The sequence below is a fragment of the Pseudophryne corroboree genome, chromosome 5 (genome assembly GCF_028390025.1).
Source record: "Pseudophryne corroboree isolate aPseCor3 chromosome 5, aPseCor3.hap2, whole genome shotgun sequence".
Classification (NCBI taxonomy): domain Eukaryota; kingdom Metazoa; phylum Chordata; class Amphibia; order Anura; family Myobatrachidae; genus Pseudophryne; species Pseudophryne corroboree.
The window spans coordinates 566739150-566762824 of record NC_086448.1 but is presented as its reverse complement, the minus strand read 5'-3'; the positions used below and the strand labels follow the sequence as shown (position 1 = coordinate 566762824).

Below are 23675 nucleotides of genomic sequence, written 5' to 3'. Positions count from 1 at the left end.
AGAAGAATATATTGACAAGAATGTAGAGCCATTTGGGAGCTAATAATTACAGTATACTGCCTAGGTCAGGTTTCACCTGGTCCTCTGACGTTTTATTGCTGTACCACATGATTGCCCAATATAGTTGCCAGATGCCTCTTTATCCCATAAGCGTTACTTCTAGCTTGCTCAGTGCACTATACTTTTTCCTGGATTGCATTATCCAGACACTGCAGTGAGATATAGAAGAAGCCCACCTCAGACGGCGCTTAGCTTACAGTAAGAATTTTGTAATTAATACTACTCATTTCTCTTACGTCCTAGAGGATACTGGGGTCCACATTAGTACCATGGGGTATAGACGGGTCCACTAGGAGCCTTGGGCACTTTAAGAAATCAAAGTGTGCACTAGCTCCTCCCTCTATGCCTCTCCTACCAGACTCAGTTTAGAAAATGTGCCTGGAGGAGCCGGTCACGCTTTGGAGAGCTCCTGAAGAGTTTTCTGCTTTTATTTTTAATGTTTGTTATTTTCAGTTAGGGCTGTTTAAGCAACAGCCTGACTGCTTCGTCGGAAATTAGGGGGGAAAACGGCCCAACTTCCTTAAGAGTTAATGGTCCCGTTTCTCTGCTGGCAGGACACTGAGCTATTCGCAAGCCACACGATGGTGCAGCATACTCTCCCACAGCATGCCGCCACCCCATATCAGAGCCTGAAGAGTGGTGAGTATAGCTAACCGGGTCGCCGGCGGGAATGGCGGCAATAGGGTAGGAGCGCAGCTCTGTATGCAGGCTGCGCTCCAGGGAGGCTCAGACGGACACACGCTGCGGCGGGTCCCACTGTGATGGTTGCGATGAGCCACCCAAGATACCCACACTGGCCAACTCCTATTAACAAGTGTTTCTACACTGTGTTAATTAAAAATTACCTCAGGGCCAGTATAAAATAAATGCGTGAAGCCGCGTGCCATTTTTGGGGGCGGGGCTACCCACTGAGCGGATCCAGTGGCTCTCAGGCACCATTTCCCTCTGCAGCTCAGACAAGCACTACACAGGGACGCGCAGCTGCTCTATCTGGACCCCAAGTCTCCTCAGCGGTATCAGGGGGTCTTAGAGGGGGGGGGGGGGTGGGGGAGAGCAGAGTACATATTACAAGCACTATTCCGGTGTTTGTTTATTGCAACCCAGCTTAGTTTTGCTATTGCTACAGGGGCGCTGTGTGGCTGGCTCTGAATTCTGTGTCTCTCCAAGACCCTGCCTACATACACTGTGTTTTCACCTATATCATGTCCAGGGACTGTGTTTCTTGTACAGATGAATGTGTCTCATCTCCTGGAGACTCACTACCCTATACTCAGTATAGTGTTCACTCCCAGAAATATTTGAAAGGATGATTTCAAATATTTCTACTAAGTTGTCTAATACCGAAAAAGAGCCACAATTCTTGCGGCAGTCTATGGATGACCTGATAAATAAAGATTCAGCTCCCATGCCTGTACCCCAAGCTCTCGCCATTTGCCCACAAAAACATACTCTGGCACAAATCGTGCAGGGTGATACAGATCCTGATGCGTCGGATCCAGAGGAGGGTGAGGTGGATGCGAGCCGGGGGGATGCTGTCTTATCACAAGGCATACAGGCCCTGATATAGGCTATCAGAAATGACGGCAGAGGTGGAGGAGGAATCCTTTTTTTAATGTAAAAAAGAAGTCCTCGGCTACTTTTCCTGCATCAAAGGAATTGAATGCCCTGTTTGAAGAAACTTGGGCTAACCCTGACAAAAAATTTCAGATCCCTAAAAGATTGATTACATCCTTTCCCTTATCCCTAAAAGGTAGAGTGAAATGGGAAAACCCACCGATTGTCGATGCATCGGTATCCAGGTTGTCACGTAAGATTGTCTTACCTGTGCCCAGGGCTGCATCCTTAAAGGACACAGCGGACCGGAAATTGAGAATACTCTCAAATCACTATACATGTCGGTGGGAGTGGCCCAGAGGCCCACTATTGCTTGCGCTTGGATCACTAGAGCCATCACAAAATGGTCAGGTAACCTAATTGACCATTTGGATTCCTTACCCAGGGGGAAGATAGTTTTACTCCTGCAGCATATCCAAGATTCTGCAAACTTTGTGGTGGAGGCCTTAAAAGAAATTGGTTTGCTCAACGTACGCACCACTGCCATGGCGGTGTCAGCACGTAGGGGTTTGTGGCTACGCCAGTGGACTGCGGATGCGGACTCCAGGAAAGTGGTGAAAAATATACCTTACACAGGGAACGTCCTGTTTGGGGATGATAAGTTGATATCCAAGGCTATGGCGGGTAAGTCTACATACCTTCCTTCCGCAACACCTCCAGCTAGGAAATCCTACTCTGCTCCAACTCTGCAGTCCTTTCGGACAGCAAAGTTCAAGGGCAAATCCAAGTGTTGTTCTACAACCTTCAAAGGTAATAGAGGTAAAACCAGAAAACCAGCAGCTGCAGGTTCTCAGGAACAGGCATCCGGGTCTGCTTCCTCAAAGCCTTCAGCATGACGGTGGTCCGCACTGCCTGGAGGACAGGCAGGTGGGAGCTCGGTTACGTTATTTCAGTCACGTTTGGACAACATCTTGCCAGGATCCCTGGGTCATAGACCTTATCACACAGGGATACAGACTGGAGTTTCAAGAACTCCCACCTCACAGATTCTTCAAATCAGGCTTACCAGCTTCTCCGGAAGCAAGTATGACGTTACAGGCAGCAATTTAAAAACTGGTACAGACTCAGGTCATTGTCCCAGTTCCACTTCACCTACAAAACAAAGGTTATTACTCCAACCTGTTTGTGGTACCGAAACCGGATGGTTCGGTAAGACCCATTTTAAACCTCAAGTCACTGAACCCGTACTTACGGGTGTTCAAGTTCAAGATGGAGTCTCTGAGAGCGGTGATCTCAGGTATGGAGGAATGGGAATTCCTGGTGTCTCTGGACATCAAGGATGCATACCGTCATGTTCCGATTTGGCCGCCTCATCAGGCTTATCTAAGGTTTGCACTGCAGGACTGTCACTGCCAATTTCAGGCCCTGCCATTTGGCCTCTCCATGGCACCGAGGGTATTCACCAAGGTGATGGCAGAGATGATGTTTCTCCTCCGCAAGATGGGAGTGAACATAATACCGTATCTGGACGACCTGCTGATAAAAGCGCCTTCCAGGGAGAGGTTGTTGGACAGCATTGCCCTCTCAACCCGATTGCTTCAGGATCACGGATGGATTCTGAACCTACCAAAATCCCACTTGGAGCCAACACGGAGGCTTCTGTTCCTGGGGATGATACTGGATACGGAGGAACAGAAGGTGTTCCTTCCGTTGGAAAAGGCATTGGTAATCCAGTCGATGGTGTGGGATGTTCTGAAACCAGTCTGGATATTGGTGCGTCTATGCATTCGCCTTCTGGGGAAGATGGTCGCCTCTTACAAGGCTCTGCAATATGGAAGATTTCATGCGAGGCCCTCCCAGCTGGATCTGCTGGACAAATGGTCCGGATCGCATCTTCACATGCACCAAAGGATACGTCTGTCGCCAAAAGCCAGGATCTCTCTTCTGTGGTGGCTTCAGGCTGACGAGGGTTGAAGGTTCGGGATTCAAAGTTGGATTCTGCTAACCACAGAAGCAAGCCTCAGAGGTTGGGGAGCAGTCACCCGAGGGGAACAGTTCCAAGGAAAATGGTCAAGTCAGGAAGCCATTCTTCCAATCAACATTCTAGAACTAAGGGCCATATACAACGCCCTTCTATAGGCATTGCATCTTCTTCAAGATCAAGCCATCCAGGTTCAGTCGGACAATGTGACGGCAGTAACGTACATAAACCGACAGGGCGGAACGAAGAGCAGAGCAGCAATGGCAGAAGTAACAAAGATTCTCCTCTGGGCAGAGAGACACGCGGTGGCGCTGTCTGCAATCTTCATTCCGGGAGTAGACAACTGGGAAGCGGACTTCCTCAGCAGACACGACCTCCACCCAAGAGAGTGGGGCTTTCACCCGCAGGTTTTTGAGTCCTTGACACGTCAGTGGGGAACTCCACAAATAGACATGATGGCCTCTCGGCTCCACAAGAAGCTCAAGAGGTATTGTTCCAGGTCGAGGGAACCGCAAGCAGTGGCGGTGGACGCTCTGGTGACTCCATGGGTCTACCAGATGGTTTACGTGTTTCCACCTCTTCCGCTGATCCCAAAAATTCTCAAATGAATAAAAAGGGAAAAGGTTCAAGCAATTCTCATTGCTCCGTATTGGCCAAGGAGGGCCTGGTACGTGGATCTACTGGAGATGCTCCTAGAGGACCCGTGGCCTCTACCTCTTCGAGAGGATCTTCTAGAACAGGAGCCGTTCGTCTGTCAAGACTTACCATGGCTGCGTTTGACGGCATGGAAGTTGAGCGTCAAATTTTAGCCCGAAAAGACATTCCGGACAAGGTTATTCCAACCCTGATCCAGGCCAGGAAAGGGGTAACGTCTAAACATTACCACCGTATTTGGAAAAAATATGACTCGTGGTGTGAAAACAGGAAATTTCCTGCAATGGAATTTCAGCTGGGACGTTTTCTCCTTTTTCTGCAGTCAGTTGTGGATGTGGGCTTCCGTCTGGGCTCCTTGAAGGTCCAGGTTTTGGCCTTATCCATTTTATTCCAGAAACAATTGGCTTCCCTCCCTGAGGTTCAGACGTTCTTAAAGGTGTTTCTGCACATCCAACCACCCTTTGTGCCTCCCACGGCACCTTGGGATCTTAACGTGGTGTTGCAGTTCCTTATGATTGGATTGGTTTGAGCCTTTACAGGAGGTTGACGTAAAGTTTCTTACATGGAAGACCGTTACACTGTTGGCCTTGGCTTCTGCAAGGCGTGTTTCTGAACTGGAGGCATTGTCTCACAAGAACCCCTATTTGATTTTCCATGAAGATAGAGCTGAACTCAGAACGCGTCAGCAATTTCTTCCTAAGGTGGTGTCTGCGTTTCATATCAACCAACCTATTGTGGTTCCGGTGTTTACAGACACCTCTGCTACCTCAAAATCCTTGGATGTGAGGGCTTTGAAGATCTATGTAAAACGGACAGCCTGTCACAGGAAATCTGACTCGTTGTTTGTTCTCTATGATCCCAAAAAAGTTGGGTGTCCTGCTTCCAAGCAGTCTATTGCTCGCTGGATTAGGTGTACTATCCAGCAGGCTTATTCTACGGCAGGATTGCCGGTTCCTGAAGTACAGGCCCAATCAACTAGATCGGTTGGTTCTTTCTGGGTGGCTGCCCGGGGTGTCTCTGCTTTGCAGCTCTCCCGAACAGCTACTTGGTCAGGTCCGAACACGTTTGCTAAGTTCTACAAGTTCGATACTTTGACCAAACTGAAGGTCCTCAGAGGCCAATCAGTTCTGCAGGAACCTCAGCACTCTCCCACCCGGTTTGGAAGCCTTGGTTCATCCCAATGGTACTAATGTGGACCCCAGTATCCTCTAGGACGTAAGAGAAAATATGATCTTAATTACCTACCGGTAAATTCTTTTCTCGTAGTCCGTAAAGTATACTGAGCGCCCGCCCAGTGCTTTGTGTTTATTGCACTGTTACTTAGTTAAGTAATGTTGTTGGTTCAGCTGTTACTGCTCCTGTTCAAGTTTGGTTAGCATGGCTTTCCGATTTTTTTTTGTGTGTGCTGGTTCGAATTTCACCACTGTTCTTTTACATCCTTCCTCAGGATATGTCCGTCTCCTCGGGCACAGTTTCTAGACTGAGTCTGGTAGGAGGGGCATAGAGGGAGGAGCCAGTGCACACAATTGATTTCTTAAAGTGCCCAAGGCTCCTAGTGGACCCGTCTATACCCCATGGTTCTATTGTGGACCCCAGTATCCTCTACGGACTACGAGAAAAAGATTTTCCAGTAGGTAATTAAAATCCTATTTTTTATAAATAGTGTGTGTGCCAATTTTTATCCAGTCCATAGGTTTAGATTTTTCTTCTTTTTATAGGTTGGTAAAATAGCAGTCTTCTGGGATTCAGTGACTTATTTATCCTACGGTACTTCTTAACATGTAATTTAGTGTAGTGTTTTTTTTCTCTCTAAGCTTTTTATCATGATGATATATAAAATAAATAAAAGGAAAGATACTTAAAACCAGTCTTTGGCACAGATAAATAAAAGGTACCTGAAATGGTTATGCGTACTCTGCTTTCCCGGCAGTGCTAACAATACTTGCAAGCACTACCGCAGTACTTTACAAGTGATACTTAATAAGTGGGCTCGCCAAGCAAAATTGAGATAGGATATTGAAGGCAATAGTAGAGTAATCCAGTTATTTAGAATGAAGTGACGACCATCCCTTTCACCAGCAGGCACACACAGCGTGTCACCTTTTGATATATGTGCACCTTCATATGGAGATTTAATATGTTTAAAAGTGTTGCGTCCGTCATCTTAGGTGTTATTACTGTTGTCCACTCTGTATAAGGTGCCATTCATATTCCACTCTGTTGGCACTCATTGTTTAATAACAGATTAATATTCATTGTACAGCTTCACATTCCACTCAGCGTAGAACATTTCACATGCACGGGAAAAGGAGGCAGGTGAAGATTGCCTCATATTAGAAGATATTGACAAATGATTGTTGGTAATCTTATTTCACGGATAGTACTTTAGTAATTCACATCTGAACCACATCCTGTATTCATTACGAATTTTCATACAGTGCTCATATGACGGAAGCTGTGTTGTTTCTTAACCCACAGAGTAGCTCTAGGGCCAAGCTGGAGTTCATTATTGCAGACTGTAGGGGGACAGCTATGCCACACTTTGCAGTCTTACAGCAGTTTGCATTAAAACAGTTGAAATATACATTTTCATAATTTTTGTTTTTTTCGTTTCTATAAATATAGCTTTAATATATGTAATTTGCTCCAATAGGACAAATAGCCCCACCAGCTTTCCAGAGATACAGAGTGCTTTTCAAACTCCACTCTTTCATCCTACACCTATTCACCCGAAGACGCAACCAGGTCCAGAAGTACGGCTGTATGACTCGGTCACCGGAAAACTCATCCGGAAAGGATCCCAGGACTCCAGTCAGTCGCCATATATTCAAGCACCTTGTCACCCTCTGAGCTTAGCTGTACATGGAGAGCACTCGTCCTTCAGGTACATGAAACACTAGTACAAGACCACTTTTAACATATAACGGCCTTTCTTTCTTAAGATGTTCTTCATAATATGAAAATTTACATTTTGTCATACTGTATTTTCAATGTATGATTTGTGTATTTTTGTTAGCTCAAAATGTTGAAATAAATAAAAATAGAGATGATTTCAAGTGTGTGCTATTTGTGTAGAATGCTGCGTAAGGACCTACGTGACTGCCTATTTGTGCTGTAGGGAAACAAAGCTCAACAATGAAAGCTGGGAGAATGAATGTCTTTTAGAAATTGAGATAAGGTGGCTGAAGTCCTTCTCCAAAATTGTAATTCGAATTCATGCCAAACAGGCACATACAACAGTGTTCTTATTCATGTTGTCCCTAGATCTGGTAAATTAGCCTTGCTTCAATCCTCCTAATGTTACATGAAATGAAATCACCAAAAGCTGTAGGAGGAATCCTAGATAAAATAAACCACCCAAGCACATTGTGTGAGAAAAGTGGACAGCGCGTAGAGATTACAATGTTGGCGCTAACCCAAATCATAATAGCAATTAACCGTAATAAAAACCCAGTACAAGGATCTAGTGCTATAAACAGGTGACCAAAGTGATACTCTTGGCTATCATGACATTTACAAGCTAATCCTCTTCTCTGTTATGATGCTTTAATCTATTTGAATCTCATCAACATGTTGGATGGCGATGTGTACTTACAGTATTGTCCCTGTGGACTATTTCTATGATGATATCACTTTTGTATTATGCGACTCCTTTGTTTGGAGTAGCTGATCTACCAACATTGTCTGGTATTTGGACAAAAGACATTTAGATTGGTGTCTGATTTTTATCCTGTTAATTTTAAGTGGGACGAACATTCATAGAAGGTTTGTTGAAGTAAACAACTTTTTTTACATTTTTTAAAAGCACCAATTAATAAAAAAAAAGACGAGTGCTATTTAAAATGAGTTAATTGCGTGTTCATGTCATATCTGACCTTACATGCGTGGTGTGCGTGCCTCCATCCAGCGGGGAGTTATCAGGTTGAGTGCGCACGTCTGTACCCACCCAGCTGAGGACTCTTCACTGGTGATTGGACAGAGACAGAGCATCATCTAAAAATGATGGGACTGTGGAGGAATACTGGAGGTATAGTTAAGTTTCTGAGGTGGGCATGCAAGAAAGAGGTCGATGGAGCAGTTACAGGCAAATAGACATACAGGAGGAAATAGAGCATTAACAATACCCAGGCAACACCAGGGACAACCACCAGTTGGTTCATATTATTTGAGTAAAAACTTTTAATATTGAATTAATTTGACAACCTCCTTATTAGAATTAATTTCAGAGCAGAGTTTTACCTATTGCACCAAGTACCAGAAGATGTGGCAGAAATAGGGCATAAGAATGCAGTAAATGAATATGGGCAGTATGTGCATGTGTTTTTTTTATTGTCTGTCAGACCGTACCCGAGTCGCAGGAAGGAACAGTTGCTTACCAGTCAGGCTCATTGTAGAACAGGTGGCTTGTGGTGGAACTTGCCCTACGTCACAAATATTATACAGCTCTTTTATTCCCTGCATAGGTCTACTGTTCAGGTTCATGTGCCCATTTGTTTGTATTAAGCATTATACGTTTCTGCATTTATGGTTCCTTAATATTAACAGTTTGTGAAACATGGTGAATAAATAATTGGGCATCTCTGATGAGAATGAGGTTTAATTTTATGGTGAGACTGATTTGTTTCAGTAATTCGGCTATATTAATGAACCAGTTTAGCCAGGGATGGACCACTCTGCATCCTGTAATAAAGTTTCCCTAGTTAAATGAGTGAATAGCATACATTATTTGACATGCCATGATGATCACAATATTGCAAAGTATTGAAATGGTGGATCTTAAATCATTTTGCACTCACATGAGTCATCTACAGACTGTTCATTTTAATTTGATAAAATATAGTAATTATCATTTTGGTTTGCTTCCACTAATTTTCAGGAAGTAATAACCCTTTCTGATCACATCTCCTATATAGGCTTTATAAATACTGATAGACAAAATTGCTTTCCTTTCCTGCATCTGTCTAAACTTCTCCTGTCAAACCAACCACTAAAAGGCCTCTCCTGTCCACAGACACTGCCATTTGTCAGTATGAAAGTTTCACATCCTACCTACTGTGCAGTTCCAAATCAGTGTTAAACAAGTCCTAATAAATAAATGTATCTTTTTCCAGACTTAGGCCCAGATTTATCAAGCCCTGGAGAGTGATATATTGCACTGTGCTAAAGTATCAACTAATCAGCTCCTAACTGTAATTTTTCAAACACAGCCTGTAACATGGCAGTTAGGAGCTGATTGGTTGGTACTATGGGAGGTCATTCCGAGTTGATCGCACGTAGCAACTTTTTGCTGCCCGTGCGATCAACTAGACGGCGCCTAATGGGGAGGGCTTTTTTTTACATATCAAGGCTGCGAAGGCTTGTGCAGCCCTGCTATGCAAAAAAAAGTTTTGTGTAGCAGTAGATCAGGGTAAGAGTTACTTACCCTGTGCGATCGATCCAGCGATGCAGGTCCCGGAATTGACGTCGGACATCTGCCCTCCAAACGCCTGGACACGCCTGCATTCGCCGCACCACTCCCAGAAAACGGTCAGTTGAAGCCCCAGAATGCCTTCCTCCTGTCCATCTTCTTGCGGCCGCCTCTGCCGGCCAAAGACGTGCCTGCTCAATGCGCCCACCGCGCATGCGCATTTCCGACCCGATCGCACGGCTGCGTAGAAGTGCAGCATGCAATCGGGTCGGAATGACCCCCTTTATCACCATGTTATTTATCACTCTCCAAGGCTTGATAAATCACGGACATAGTCTAATTAATGCAGTTTGCCTTGATGAATTAATTACACGAATGTCCAAAAAGCACCTGTCATCCAGGTTTTAAATTATGCTCACCAATTTCACTTAAAAATGGGCAGCACCAGAACCAATTCCGTAGTAAAACATGCAATATTTCATTGCATTACTCAATAGTAAAGGAAACTTCTCAATAATATGTTGGCTCATTAGAATACAGTGTGAATACATTTTAAATATTTTTAGCTTTTGTTTGTAGATTATACAAGAAGCAAAATTTATCTCGAGGACACAGGTAAACTAGAAAACGAAATAGTCCAAGTATAAAGTGTAGGGTCCTTTATTGCTTAATGTTTCCAATGAGACTTTCAAGTCAAAGATGAAGGGAAATGAGTCTGTTTCAACAAAGCAAAATTCTTATTAATACATAATCAAAGTGATTGAGCAGAAAACATTTCACAGTGGTGTGTTGCAGGTTCCATCAATGTAACGTGTTTCATGTGTTGCTGGCTTATTCATCAGATGTGGATCGTACTGCTGTCAGGACAGATCCATTCATGAAATAATAGTTAGGGGCATTGCCGGAATCACACCCATCCACTCTGCACATATGACAGAAGGGTAGAATATTGTCATGTATGCATATAGAATGAAAGTGCCAGTGACAAATAAATCCTATTAAGGAAATAGCTACTTTTTGTCGGTATTGTTTTTTCTTTTCTTTTCATTTTTAAGATCAGCTATGCTTAAAGCCCGTTTATGCATTGTGTATGAATGACAGCCAAGATTAAGTAAGCTATAGAACAGTACCTGTAGAAATAACAAATTGACAACAGAAGCTTGCTGTCCTCTGCTGCTTCTGCATCCTATAATAGTGTTTCAAATCCCTGCCACAACATCCTAATGTTGGAGGATCCCAACTGCAGTGTGCCAACTGCATCACAATGGTTAGTATTGAGATAGAGACAGCACAGTTTCAAGTATGGAGAGACAAAGCCGGCATCTATGAAGACTGATTCACAAGATAAATATGGTCTTTCCAATATTAGCCAAACAGATTTTGTTTTGCGTCTTTGTGTGGTTAAAAGTCCCTTCATTTATTGCATTCAGGGAGTTTTCCTGGGACTGTACTCTCCTCTTTCATTTGCAGTTTCTACTGTACATCTGTTATCTCCTACTCCAGAGACCTAAGCCATATGAAAGATGACCAACAAGGGTCGTTCTATAAGTCTGTGCTAAGACCTTGTCAAGGGTAACACGTGGGGGTGGGGAGCGGTGTCGCACACAGGCTGCTCTTTTATATAATTAATGCAAGAGATTTGTTAGAATGCAAACTTAAAGTGGAAAACACCTTTGGACGATTACAGGAGTGCGGTTTCATCCTGTCAGAGGTTTGCAGCCGGTGACTGAAAGCCAAAGTGTCCCCCTAGAAATTACTGTTAGGGTGCTCTAGTTGGCAGATACGTTTAGCATTCTGTTGTAGACTACATGTTGTAGCACTCTGACACATTGGGGCCAAGATAAATATTTCATAAAATAAATACATAGTTGGCAACCAATACTTTTCTGTACAGTAATGGGCCCTACGCACTGTTCGATTGGCCGCCGAGGTGCCCAACGGCTGATACGGCCGACGGATGACCCGACGGGGGTAAAGTTTCTTCACTCACCCCGTCACCTGACCCCGTAGCCCTGCATGCTAATATGGATGATATTGTCCATATTGGCTCTCAGGCATAAACGAGCCGGCACCAACGATGAACGAGCGCGGGGCCGGGGATCGTTCATCGTTGGTGCATACACACTGAAAGATATGAATGATATCTCATTCATTAATGAACGAGATATCATTCATATCTTTCAGTGTAATCTACCAGTGTGTAGGGCCCTTAAGTTTGTCAGCTCAACTACACTTACCAATTAGTAAATAGGTGACAAAATGTTTATGAAGTTTCATTTCTGCATCAGTGTAATGTAAACATATAAAGCAGTACTTTAAATCTGCATAAAATAAAATAAAAAGCATGAAATGTACCTCTGTATAAAATGAAGTGTATACATGTAAGTTATTTTTTTTTTAGTTGGTATTTTGCAAAATAGAAACATGCGAGTTGGTGTAGGCCTTAAAGTTCCTGAAAGGTATTTATGCAATGGAGACCAGGCAATATGTGTGTAGCCACACTTGTGCTTTATTCGGAGGTAGTGTTCATAGACACAAATGTTCTTTATGCTTTAGTGTCACTTACTGCAAAAGGCTTGTGCAGCATTACAAATTGCAAACCATTTATTTTCTCAAGTATTTATTTCTATGCAAAATGAATAAAATCATGTCCGTTTGTAAACAGAGTTATTATGTGTGATACTAAACCAGTATGGCATACCCCTCGCATCTGTCTGGGTGTTACTGTTCAATTCCCCTTCTCTTATCAGCACGGTTGGTGTAATGACCTTACAGCACTGTGATATGTGTTCCTCCCACAGCCCTAACTGCATGTAGTTTGTATATTCTCCCTGTGCTTATGTAGGTTTACTCCTGGTACTCCAATATCCTCCCAACAATCCAAAAACATGCTGCTAGGTTAATTGGCTCCTGACAAAAATTAACCCTAGTGTGTGTGTTTATATATGGCAGCACCAGAGAAGTGAGAGACAGCAAGAGCTGGTTATGTTAGCAGAGCCTGGGCACATAGACTGTAAGTTCCACTGTGCCAGGGACTGATGTAAATGACCAAATATTATCTGTACAGCGCTCAGGAATAAGAATGTGCTATATAAATATCTGTTAGCAATAATAATGACACTGCCTGACGAATGTAGCTCTGTCTCCCTAACCTAAAATCATGACGTGACAGTACACTGAATTCTAGACAATCTACACGTATCCTGAAATGCTGAAGCCCTGAGAATCCTGATGATCCTATTGACCACACTTTGTTTTATCCCTGCCCACTTCAAATCGAAGGACAATTCTGAAAAAGAAGCATATGAAGATTGAATACAACAAAGTGCCCAGCCCTAGTCACACCTCCCATTTCAAATATCTTAAATTCACAGGAAAATCAATGTATAAAGTGTAAATTTTGTTGTTAACAACAAGTAAACTTTTAACTAAAACTGAAAAGGCCATTTTCCGATATGATTCCAAGATGGATCTGCAAACAATTAACATCTTTCTAAGCTTAAAAAAAAATGATTTGCTTGGCTGAGTTTATCACTTAAAACCTGAGTATATTTGGAACAGTGGGCAAGTTTAAAAAAAAAACCTAAAAAACCCTTACCAATAAGCAAGTTATGATCATAAACACATAGGTAAGTGCTGCTGTATATGACTCGTGTAATAAGAGGACGATATGATAGGTCTTCAAAGTTGATAGGCATGCATTATTGTTGATAAATATCTTATGACATCATCTATTTTCTGTACATATCTGCATGTAGGCTATTATATCACAGAGACTTATCTCTATACGGGTTGGGTATTGGATTCTGGCAGTCAGTATATCGACACCGGCATCCTGACAGTCTGAAATCCCGACAGGGGCGCCCGGAGCACAGTAACCCTAACCCTCCCTCACCGCAGCCTAGCTAGTGTTCCTTCTAGGCTGTTTCAGCAGGGTGCTGCACCCTGCCCATTTTTGAAATGTGAAAAAGCGCCCTGCCCTTTTTCAGTGCACCCTGCAGGACCGTAAATCGCCCCCTTGTATACAGAATGTAACAGTCAGTGTGCATGTTACAATGTTGTCGTCTACTCCTTGCCCACCTTTGAAATGGGAACACAATTTCTATCCTTAGCCAACTGGATGGCAGAGGAGGCACTATAAATAACAGCACTCTGATAAAGAGGGAAAGAACAGGGTAAGCAGTGAGCATGTACTGCTTACAGTGTTTCCCTAGTAGAACAGACTTATTTTTTTCCTATATATTTTAACCCATTGTTTAACTTTTCTGTTTTATAACGCATACGGATTATTACCACTTCAGCACTGGAAAATAAATGTATAATTATCTACTTATGTATATGCTATAGCCAATCTTTCAAGAAGACTGGACATATACAGTATGTTTCTCAGTACAGATGTTAGGTGTCTTATATGTATGCATGGGTATATGATTACTAAGGGCAAAAAGTATGTACAAAAACTATAAACATATGCGCTATGCTTTGTGCGCAAAGCGTCACATGAAAAATGTGCCCTTCAAAATAAAAATGTGCCCTCTTCAATGCTCAGCACCCTGCCCTAAAAAAATCCTAGAGTGAACACTACTAGCCCTAACCCTCCCACCACAGCATAACCCTAACCCTACTGGAATACTTGCGTTTGGGATTCTGGGATCAGCATTCTGACAGCTGTCGGGATTTCGGTGCCAGTATTCTGACCGCCGGAATACCTTACGCCGGGATATCAACTACATCCTCCCTCTGTACTCATTTGGGAGTTCTCACCTGTCAAATGGTTTGGGTGGAGAGTAAGGAGGCCAATCCCGGGGCATTTTTTCAGTCCCGGGATTCGGGATTGGAAAATGCTCAATCCCGGGATTACAGTAGGGATCAGTGTAGGGAGCAGGGAAAGTATATGTGGGGGGCAGCAAGGCAGGGTGGATGTAGGGAGCAAGGGAGGGTGGGTGTAGGGAGCATGTAAGGAACAGGAAGGGAGGGTGGGTGTAGGCAGCAGCGGGAGAGTGAGTGTAGGGAGCAGCGGGAGGGTGGGTGTAGGGAGCAGCGGGAGGGTGGGTGTAGGGAGCAGCAGGAGAGTGGGTGTAGGGAGCAGTGGGAGGGTGGGTGTGCAGTGAGCATGTAAGGTACAGAAAGGGAAGGTGACGGTGGGTGTAGCGAGCAGGGAGGATGTCCGGAGCAGAGAGGGAGGATGTCTGGAGCAGTGAGGGAGTGTGGGTGTAGGTAGCAATAAGATAAACACTTACTAATTAGGCGGGCCGCGGGCACCAGCCATGGACACACACACACTGACCGCGCTGGCAGCATTTCAAACGTAGCGTTGCCCGTCAGAACTGGCAGTCCGGCAGCCAATCAGGGGTCGCGGCTGCTGCCGCTTCCCTGATTGGCTGCCGGTCTGCCAGCTCTGATTGGCTGTCGGCCGGCGCTACATTTGATATGCCGCCAGCACGGTCAGTGTGTGTGTGTGTCCATAGCTGATGTAACTACATCGCTGACAGCCGGGCAGCGCTGTGCTATAGTGCTCAGCGCTGTCCGGCAAAACTGTGCATGCGCACTCTAATCCCGGGATTGGAGGCTCCAATCCCGGGATTCAAATCCCGGCATTTTTGGGCCCAAATCCCGGGATCCCGCCGATCCCGGGATTGGCCTCCCTAGTGGAGAGTAGTGCTTTGCATCAGTAATTTGGCTGCTTCTGTATCACTGCAATAGGTTAAGTTTTCTTACTATCCTTTGGAAGCTGCTTTAGCACTTAAGGATGCATGAGATTGGTCTACTACTTTGTTATTCTATTTCATTTGTTTAATGTTTAACAAGCAGCTTTGCTAAATTTGATGGCACATACAGTACATCATATTCTTTAACCATAGAAATCAATTTTGTTTGATAGAGTTGTACAACCTCATCAAGAACAAATGTTTGATGATGAAGAGCTGCCTACAGCAAGTGCAGATGAGGAACAGTCTGGTCCAGCCCGGAGAAAACGCCAGCCAAGTATGTCTGAAACGATGCCTCTATATACACTTTGTAAAGAGGATTTGGAGAGCATGGATAAAGAAGTAAGTTGACTTACAGTATATGAATTAATGATGATTGAAAATCAAATGTAAATAATTCATATGTCAGGTTGTACAGCGTGTTTTACTTTACTGCTAATCAATGTGTAAACAAAATAAGTAGTAAATATTAATTCAATATATTATAATTTCTTTCTCAGACTGCATGGACAGTTTTGTTCAACTGAGATAGAAAAAAAAATGACAACCTCCGAAAGTATATAATATCACTCTTCCTCGACTCTTTCCCTTACGTCACCTGGGCAAGGCAGAGGGTAGATGGGAAGTTGCGGGGTCTTATGCTGCATCAGTAAACGTCCTGTTGTCTCTTCCTTCTGGACTGCCCACTGCGACCATGGCTGGCTCCCTGGGACTGTTCTCTACTACATAATTGCAGACCTGGTATGTCAGGCCTTGTTTATCTGTAGAAGTGTGCCCATGTGCAGCTGATGTGTTTGTAAGACACAGTGCCGGAGGAGAAGCCGGGAAACACACAAGCCATATGCATTGCCAATATTAACAGAGTCGGCAGCTTGTCCTCAAACAGCTGAAGTCCACCCATTCAAGGCTAGCCACTTACACAGGGGTTGTCTTTTTGTATTAGTTTTTTTTAGTACTCTTCCTGAGTCTGTGGAAGTGGGAAAAAAACTGCAAGACGCACCATCTTGTTTGTGGAGTGTGTAAAAAAAAAAAAGATGTACAGTACCTAATAATTATAAGGTAGATGTGTGTGGATTGTATCCCAAAGGAAAATGTGTGTGGATTGTATCCCAAAGGAAATTAGTCATGATCAACCTCCAAAACATAAGGAATTAACTAGATGATGAAATAGTGGCCCTCATTCCGAGTTGTTCGCTCGCAAGCTGCTTTTAGCAGCATTGCACACGCTAAGCCGCCGCCTACTGGGAGTGAATCTTAGCTTATCAAAATTGCGAACGAAAGGATCTCAAAATTGCGAATAGAAATTTCTTTGCAGTTTCTGAGTAGCTCGAGACTTACTCTTCCAGTGCGATCAGTTCAGTGCTTGTCGTTCCTGGTTTGACGTCACAAACACACCCAGCGTTCGCCCAGACACTCCTCCGTTTCTCCAGCCACTCCCGCGTTTTTCCCAGAAACGATAGCGTTTTTTCACACACTCCCATAAAACGGCCAGTTTCCGCCCAGAAACACCCACTTCCTGTCAATCACACTCCGATCTCCAGAACGAAGAAAAAACCTGCTGCGATGCGAAGAAAATTACCGAGCGAACAATTCGGAATGACCACCTGTGTGTGTTCAGGGAAGAACTGCAGTCTAAAGGAGTGTAAATGACAAGATCATACTTGGTAACATCTTTTCGGCAAGGCTATCTAGTTGGAGGGTTGCCATAACTATATTCAACTCGGATCCCTTTTTATGTTCACAGAGCAAACTATTTAAATAACTAGTCCTGCTAGGTGAACATTGTCCTTTTCATTCTGAGGAATTGGTCTTGTTAACAGTGGTTCATCCATTTTAAGTGTAAATATTGTTAATCTTGCATTTCTTTTTGCAGAAATTACATGTGAATGCCAACTAGTGTAGATGCCATTATGTTGTCTATTTCTAGAAGACAAGTATTGATGTGGTGTCATGTACTGTGCTCATTAATTTGTATGAGTAATTCTGCCTGTCTTGTATTGGTTCACACTGCTGTACTCAAGCTTTACTTGATAACTAGCAATGAGTGGACATGGCCTGAACAAGCTGTGGCAGGTAAAACTGCTCAGACTAATTAGAATCTTAGGCACTCTAACGCGGCCTATACTCCAAAGAAGTGCAACTAAACACTGGTTAATAGTAAATAAGTACTGTATATGGGCCTCTTAAAAGGTGTGAAATGGCTGATTTTTTTTATTTTCTTTTATTATATAAATAATTTAATACTGTAGAGTAATTTGGGGTGCATAAAAATGGCTGTAAAAGTTTTGTTTAGTTTTAAGCCACTTATTAAAATGTGTCAAACACTAGTAACTCCCACCTAAAAACACCAGTTACGTAAATACAACATGCCCAAATACGTATACCATATCAATGAAGCTATTATTCTGCATTTTACAGAAAATCACCCCAAAAATTGCATGTAATATGTGTGAGGGTTTAGACTGTTGTGGAGCGTGTCTTTTTGTTCACTAACCTGATTGCTCTAAAACGTAGCCTTAGCCCGGCAGTCTTAGGGTGTGTACACACGGTGAGATCCTTGCTATGCCCGATTTTCACTTGCGATTTCCCTTGAACTCCCCGGAGCCCAGATAGTACAGATTTTGACTTACTTTTCTTGAGATATGGACTATGTGTGCTTACGATTTTGGCTTATGTGAGATGTCACTGACATGTGAGATGAACTAGATAGTACACCGATCTAGCAAGGATTGACTTGCATGCACAGTCTATCTTTTCTTGCGATGCCGACCTGTCGGGACCGCGCATTGGGATCGAATCGGGATCGCAAGGTGACTTTCACCTTGCGATCTGCACTAACTTTTCTTGCGATTTTGACTATATAGTCAAAATCGAAAGAAAATATCTCACCGTGTGTACACACCCTTAGTGGTCTCTCCTCTGGGTAGAGATTGTGTTGGGACTTTCTGTCTCTCCAGCAAGTAAAGTCTAATTTCACTACATCTCCCAGCCTGCTTCTCTCTGGGATTTTCTGTTTTACTGGCCCTGTGAAATTAACACACCCCTAGTCATGTTTCAAAAAGGTTTTAAAAGTGAACAAGGGACGGGGGAGGGGTGTGCCAGTCTTTTCAAGTCGTGTGTGTTGTGCAGCAGCACTAGTGTGGTGAGAGGCAGGAGGAGCTGGTTATGCTAGCAGCGCCTGGGCAGCAGTTATTCTCAAGATGCTGGGAGGTCCACTGGTGTATCCCTGTATGCTTCAGATGAGAGGACATAGTTGTTGGGACCCCACAAGGTTTGTGAAGCGTAGTGGCCAAGTGGCCGGGACCCTGAATAGTCTGCTGGAGTTGTTTACCTGAGGTCTTGGTAGGAACTGTAGGGATTATTCTTCTGATGAGTTTTGGGAACTCTGCATGGACTTTTGGGGTGACTGGTAATCGAGATGTTGTTAAAGGCCCTTTGATGATTGTGTTATGTCACCTAAGAGGCTTGTATTGTTTTGTTTTTTTACATTATTTTCCACAAATGTGTGATTATAAAGCACCTTCTCCTGATTTGTGTGAGCGCTGTATTTAAGGGGGAGTAAAGGTGGGCCTTATGTACCAAAAAAAAAAGTATATGAAAAACAGAGATGTGTACAACATTGTGGTGTATATATAATGTGGATACCTTAATCACCCTCTCACAGTTTTTTTTTTTTTTTTTTTTTTTGGGGGGGGGGGGGGGGGGTTGGTATTGAGCAGGGTTGGAGGGAAAAAACTACTTTTTTTTTTCTTTAAACCATCTTGGTTTTTTTAAAATTAATTAATTGTGCAACGTAACACCCTGAAGTGATCACTCATCATTTCGGAGACCTTTAATCCCTGTCGTCAGGACATATAGACTAACAGTAAAATTTACATACCTTAAATAGTGTATCACCAAGGTGCTCATGGCATCCATGCCTTCTTCCTGGTGCGATCCCGCTGACGTCACCGGAAGTGACCTCACGCCCGCGTTATCAGCCAGCCGGCCTGAGAAGGGGGGGGGGGGGCGCGTACCTTGTGTGCATGTGTACCATCACCATAGCAACGAACTGAACAATAACGGAGACAGCAGCCAACGGCATTAATATAATATCAATAACAATCGTCTTAATATATAACCAGAGTTTACTCAAGATTATAAAGCCGTACAGGCAGCAATGCCCACACACTGTCAGTGCTTACATAATACAGGACAGTAGTTTACGCAATAACCCACTACAGCAGGTATACCTCTAAATGACTAAAGTCTGAGTAGAGTACAATTAAAGTCTATAGGGCTATTAGGTAACCAAAAAACTACTATAAGAAAGCTGTTCATTAAGGCCATACGGTTGTAAGGTTTGTAAAGTATATATCCACATAGTCTCATGCTGCAGGAGGATGTTATCTCCGTTACCCCCTCTTTTACATGGGGGGATCCAGTCTATCATTTTATACCTCAATGTGGCGAGATTATGATGAAAATCTCGAAAATGCCTTGCCAGGGGGCGTGGCCTGGAGGCTGTATGAACAGGCTGTGTTTTTGGTGAGCTCCCAGGGACCTGGGAGTTTCTATATAAAATCACAGCCTTCCCACGATATTTTGCTGCCTATAACAACAGGAATACACCTCTACAGTGCTGGTGCAGGTGGCGAGTTTGAGCTGCGGAATCGGGGAGCCGGTCTCCTGGCTCCCGCGGATTGCGGCCTACTCGTCGCCCAGAAGCCGGGGCCTAAATTTATATACCGTCCCCAAGCAGAGAGACGGTCCCGCCAAGGACGCTGAACGGACCTACCTACACCCGGTCCATCACAGGGACGCCGATCCAGACTCCCCCGGGGGTCCCTGGTGGCTAGTGGAAGGAGGCCTGGACTAGATAGAAGCCGGGAAGAGAGCTCCGGAGCGCGAGCGGCGGCCATCTTGGAAGACGCAGCACAGGAGGTGAAGCGGCGGAAGCACGGAGGAGACGTCTGACGGCCCTCGGAGGTGAGCGGTTCGCAGCGCTCACCCTACTATAGTGGCTGCTCGTCCCCCTACCCGAGTCCCGGGTGCCTGTGCCATCCGCCAGTAACGCACTGCCGTGAGGGAGTGCGGGCCCGGCCGGGGCTCCCCCCCTCCCTCCCCCCCTGCTTGTAGGTTAATAGTGTCCAGCAAAAATACAGAGGTCCGTGGTCAGCGGGGAAACACTCTGGGGTGCAGACCCCCATCGTACGGAGGACGGGATATTCCCCTCACCCACGCACTCCACGCGCACTGACATACCGACAGATACCGGAGGAGCCCGTGTACCCCTTTCTCCAAGTTATAATTTTCCTCCGGAGTTCCCTGGGCTGGATCTAAACCCTCTACAACTGGTGGCCCGACCCCGATGGTACCTAAGGGGCCTGAAGTGCGGGACTGGAGTTCCCCCCAAGGCTTCGTGAGCACACAGAAGAGGATGTCTAGTCGCTTAGCCATGCTGGCCCTGCCCATGCCAATGTAAAACAAGCAGTTTCTTCTACCCATGCCAATATCTACGTAACATCTCGATGATCTAGGAGACAGCGGAGCCTCTGAATTTTCTTATTTAAGTGACCGGAACCGTCGACCTATTTCTCTTAGGCATTAGTATGCCTGCCAGACGCAACAAGCCATCAAAGCCCGCACAGCAGCTTTCATTTTTCAAATCATCTACAAGGATGTCGGGCTCTAAAACCACCGGACCCTCCACGACAGATACGATCCCGCAAACTCCCCCCTCCCTGGAGGTGCCCCCTTCCACACCCAAAGCTGCCACAAGCCTGGACAATGTCAAAGATGGAGATGCTCTAACAGTGGGCACGATGAAACTACTTCTGTCTCGCTTCAAGGAAGACGTGGCAGCGGAATTTCGCACCACACTAACGGCGTGTCAACAATCCATAGATGACCTAGGTGGCCGCACTGACCATCTGGAAATTAAAATGGAGGAGGTCGTGGGATCCCATAACAACCTGCTAGACGCCCATGACGCTTTGGAAGCAGAGGTAAAGCTTTTGCGGGACAAAGTCACAGATCTGGAGGACAGATCGCGTCGAAGCAATCTTAAATTGGGAGGAGTCCCCGAGTCTGTGTCACATAGCAGTTTACACGACTATGCCGTGGCCCTATTTAAAGCTCTATTACCCCAGTCCCCTTCGACAGATCTCCTCATCGACCGAATACATCGACTACCAAAGGCTAGAGCAGCACCTGGAGACGCGCCTAGAGATGTCCTGATGAAAATGCACTACTTCCACGTGAAGGAGGCCTTGCTAAAAGCATCAAGTTCAACGTCAGACACATCTTCAGCCCTTAAAGGCCTTCAACTTTTCGGAGACTTGTCAGCAGCCACCCTCTCTATAAACGGCGGTCCTTTCACTCTATCACGACAGCTCTCAGGAAGGCGGATATCCCTTATCGCTGGGGTTTCCCCACCAAGCTGCTGATTCACCGAGATGGCTCCACTGTCTCTATTTCTACCGCAGATGAAGGAGCTAAGCTGCTCAAATCCTGGAACATTGTAGAACCCTCTGCGGACTCCTCACCCCGTCGACTCCAGCAGGACTGGTCTTCGGTGAAGTGAGGCGGCCTGCGCGGGATCGGAAAGCTCCCAAATACGCTACCTCTCTACTTTTCTCTGATGGCTCTCCGGGTATGATGATGATGATATTGACTGCTGTACCTCTACCCTTATCCGGGGGAACGTTATGTGCCGGGAGAGGCATTGAATGTAGCGGGCGATCAGTCCGTGTTTCAGAAGTATTCATAGATTTGTATACTGTATTTTACTGGCTGCCTAGTTTGTTCTTTTCTTTTACTTATAAGCAAGGTGCATGGAGCTTCCCTGGACAGGGCGGACCCCTACCAAAATTAATCTGTTGATATAACCCAGGTACTCGATATGAAGGGCGAGCCACTGGAGAGTCCCTAATGATTCTATTGATTTCATTCTTGGTTTCTATGCCCTAATTCCAGGTTGGACTGTTTTTGTTATGCATTTTATGTCCTTTATGTTCTATTTACTAACATGGGTATTTACATGCCCTAATAGTATCGAGATGTTCATGTGTTCTGCATAGTTTACAGTATAAAAGTATGGCAATGGGTAGGTGCTATGCCACTAACCCCCCCTCTAGACTACACAGCCGCCTTATTATGGCGACTGGTTATGATCTCACGAGAGATCAATTCAGTTTTGTTTTTCTAATTTTTTTTCTGTCTTCCTTCCTGTTCCCAGATATGTTCCCCCCCCCCCCCTTTCAGGTACATCAGTTTAAACACAGAAATTGCTCAAAGGAATTATCAGTCTTAGTGGCAATAGATTATGGTTAATATAATCTCTATTAATGCCAAAGGGCTCAATTCTCCCCATAAACGAAGAGTAGCCCTGAACTTTTTTCATAAACTCAAGGCACAGGTGGTAGCAGTACAAGAGACCCACTTTCAGAGTCAAAACCCCCCCTCCTTCACTAATTCACGCTATCCCCACTGTTATATGGCAAACGGACCCGCCAAGAAAGCTGGCGTGGCTCTTCTTATAGCACAACACTGCTCGTTTGTTCTGTCCGATAAATATGAGGACCCAGACGGGAGATATTTAATCTTAGTGGGCAAACTGGATAATGTAGAAACCACCTTGGTCTCGTGCTATGCACCTAATGCCAAACAAATTCCGTTTCTTAGAACCTTCTGTAGAACTCTTAAGGAACATACTAAGGGAGCCCTTTTGATTTTAGGTGACTTTAATATGGTACTGGACCCTACTGTTGACCGCTCCCGTCCGACCCGGACCCTCCGTAGCAGTCCACCCCAAGAACCCACAGGCAAATTTAGTCAACTGCTAGCTGAGTACGCACTGTATGACGTTTGGAGGGCTAAACACCCGACAGAACGGGATTACACTTTCTATTCTCACGTACACAGTTCGTACTCACGAATAGACTTAGCGCTAGCTGATAAATGGACGCTAGCGGCTGTTAGCAAAATAGACATACTACCCATGTCCTGGTCGGATCACTCACCGCTTATGGTTGTTTGGGATACCAGTAAAAGGGTAGTCCCTCATGCCCCCTGGCGAATGGGCCAATACTTGCTGACCCACCCTGAGGCTCTTCAGACCATCCAGCAATCTCTGAATTTGTATCTGTCCACTAACCGCCCCGAGGACACATCTGTCTTCACCCATTGGTGTGTTCTCTGAAAAGCCGTGATTTAGAGGTTCTGCAATTCAAAGTGCGGCTAGACTTAAACGCGATTATAGGAAGAGACAAGCCTCGGCCGAAAGAGAGGCCGCCCGGTTAGAAGCTGCACATAAAATTAGCCCCGATAA

General features: G+C 44.8%; 1 protein-coding gene across 1 annotated transcript in view; it reads left to right on the top strand.

Moving 5' to 3' along the window:
* The window catches only part of CTDP1 (CTD phosphatase subunit 1), a 469717-nt gene that overhangs the window by 336258 nt on the left and 109784 nt on the right, over window positions 1-23675 (top strand). Inside the window, exons 10-11 of the mRNA XM_063923302.1 lie at window positions 6903-7133; window positions 15538-15706. Coding sequence (XP_063779372.1) covers window positions 6903-7133; window positions 15538-15706 — 400 coding nt within the window. The remainder of the gene's footprint in view (window positions 1-6902; window positions 7134-15537; window positions 15707-23675) is intronic.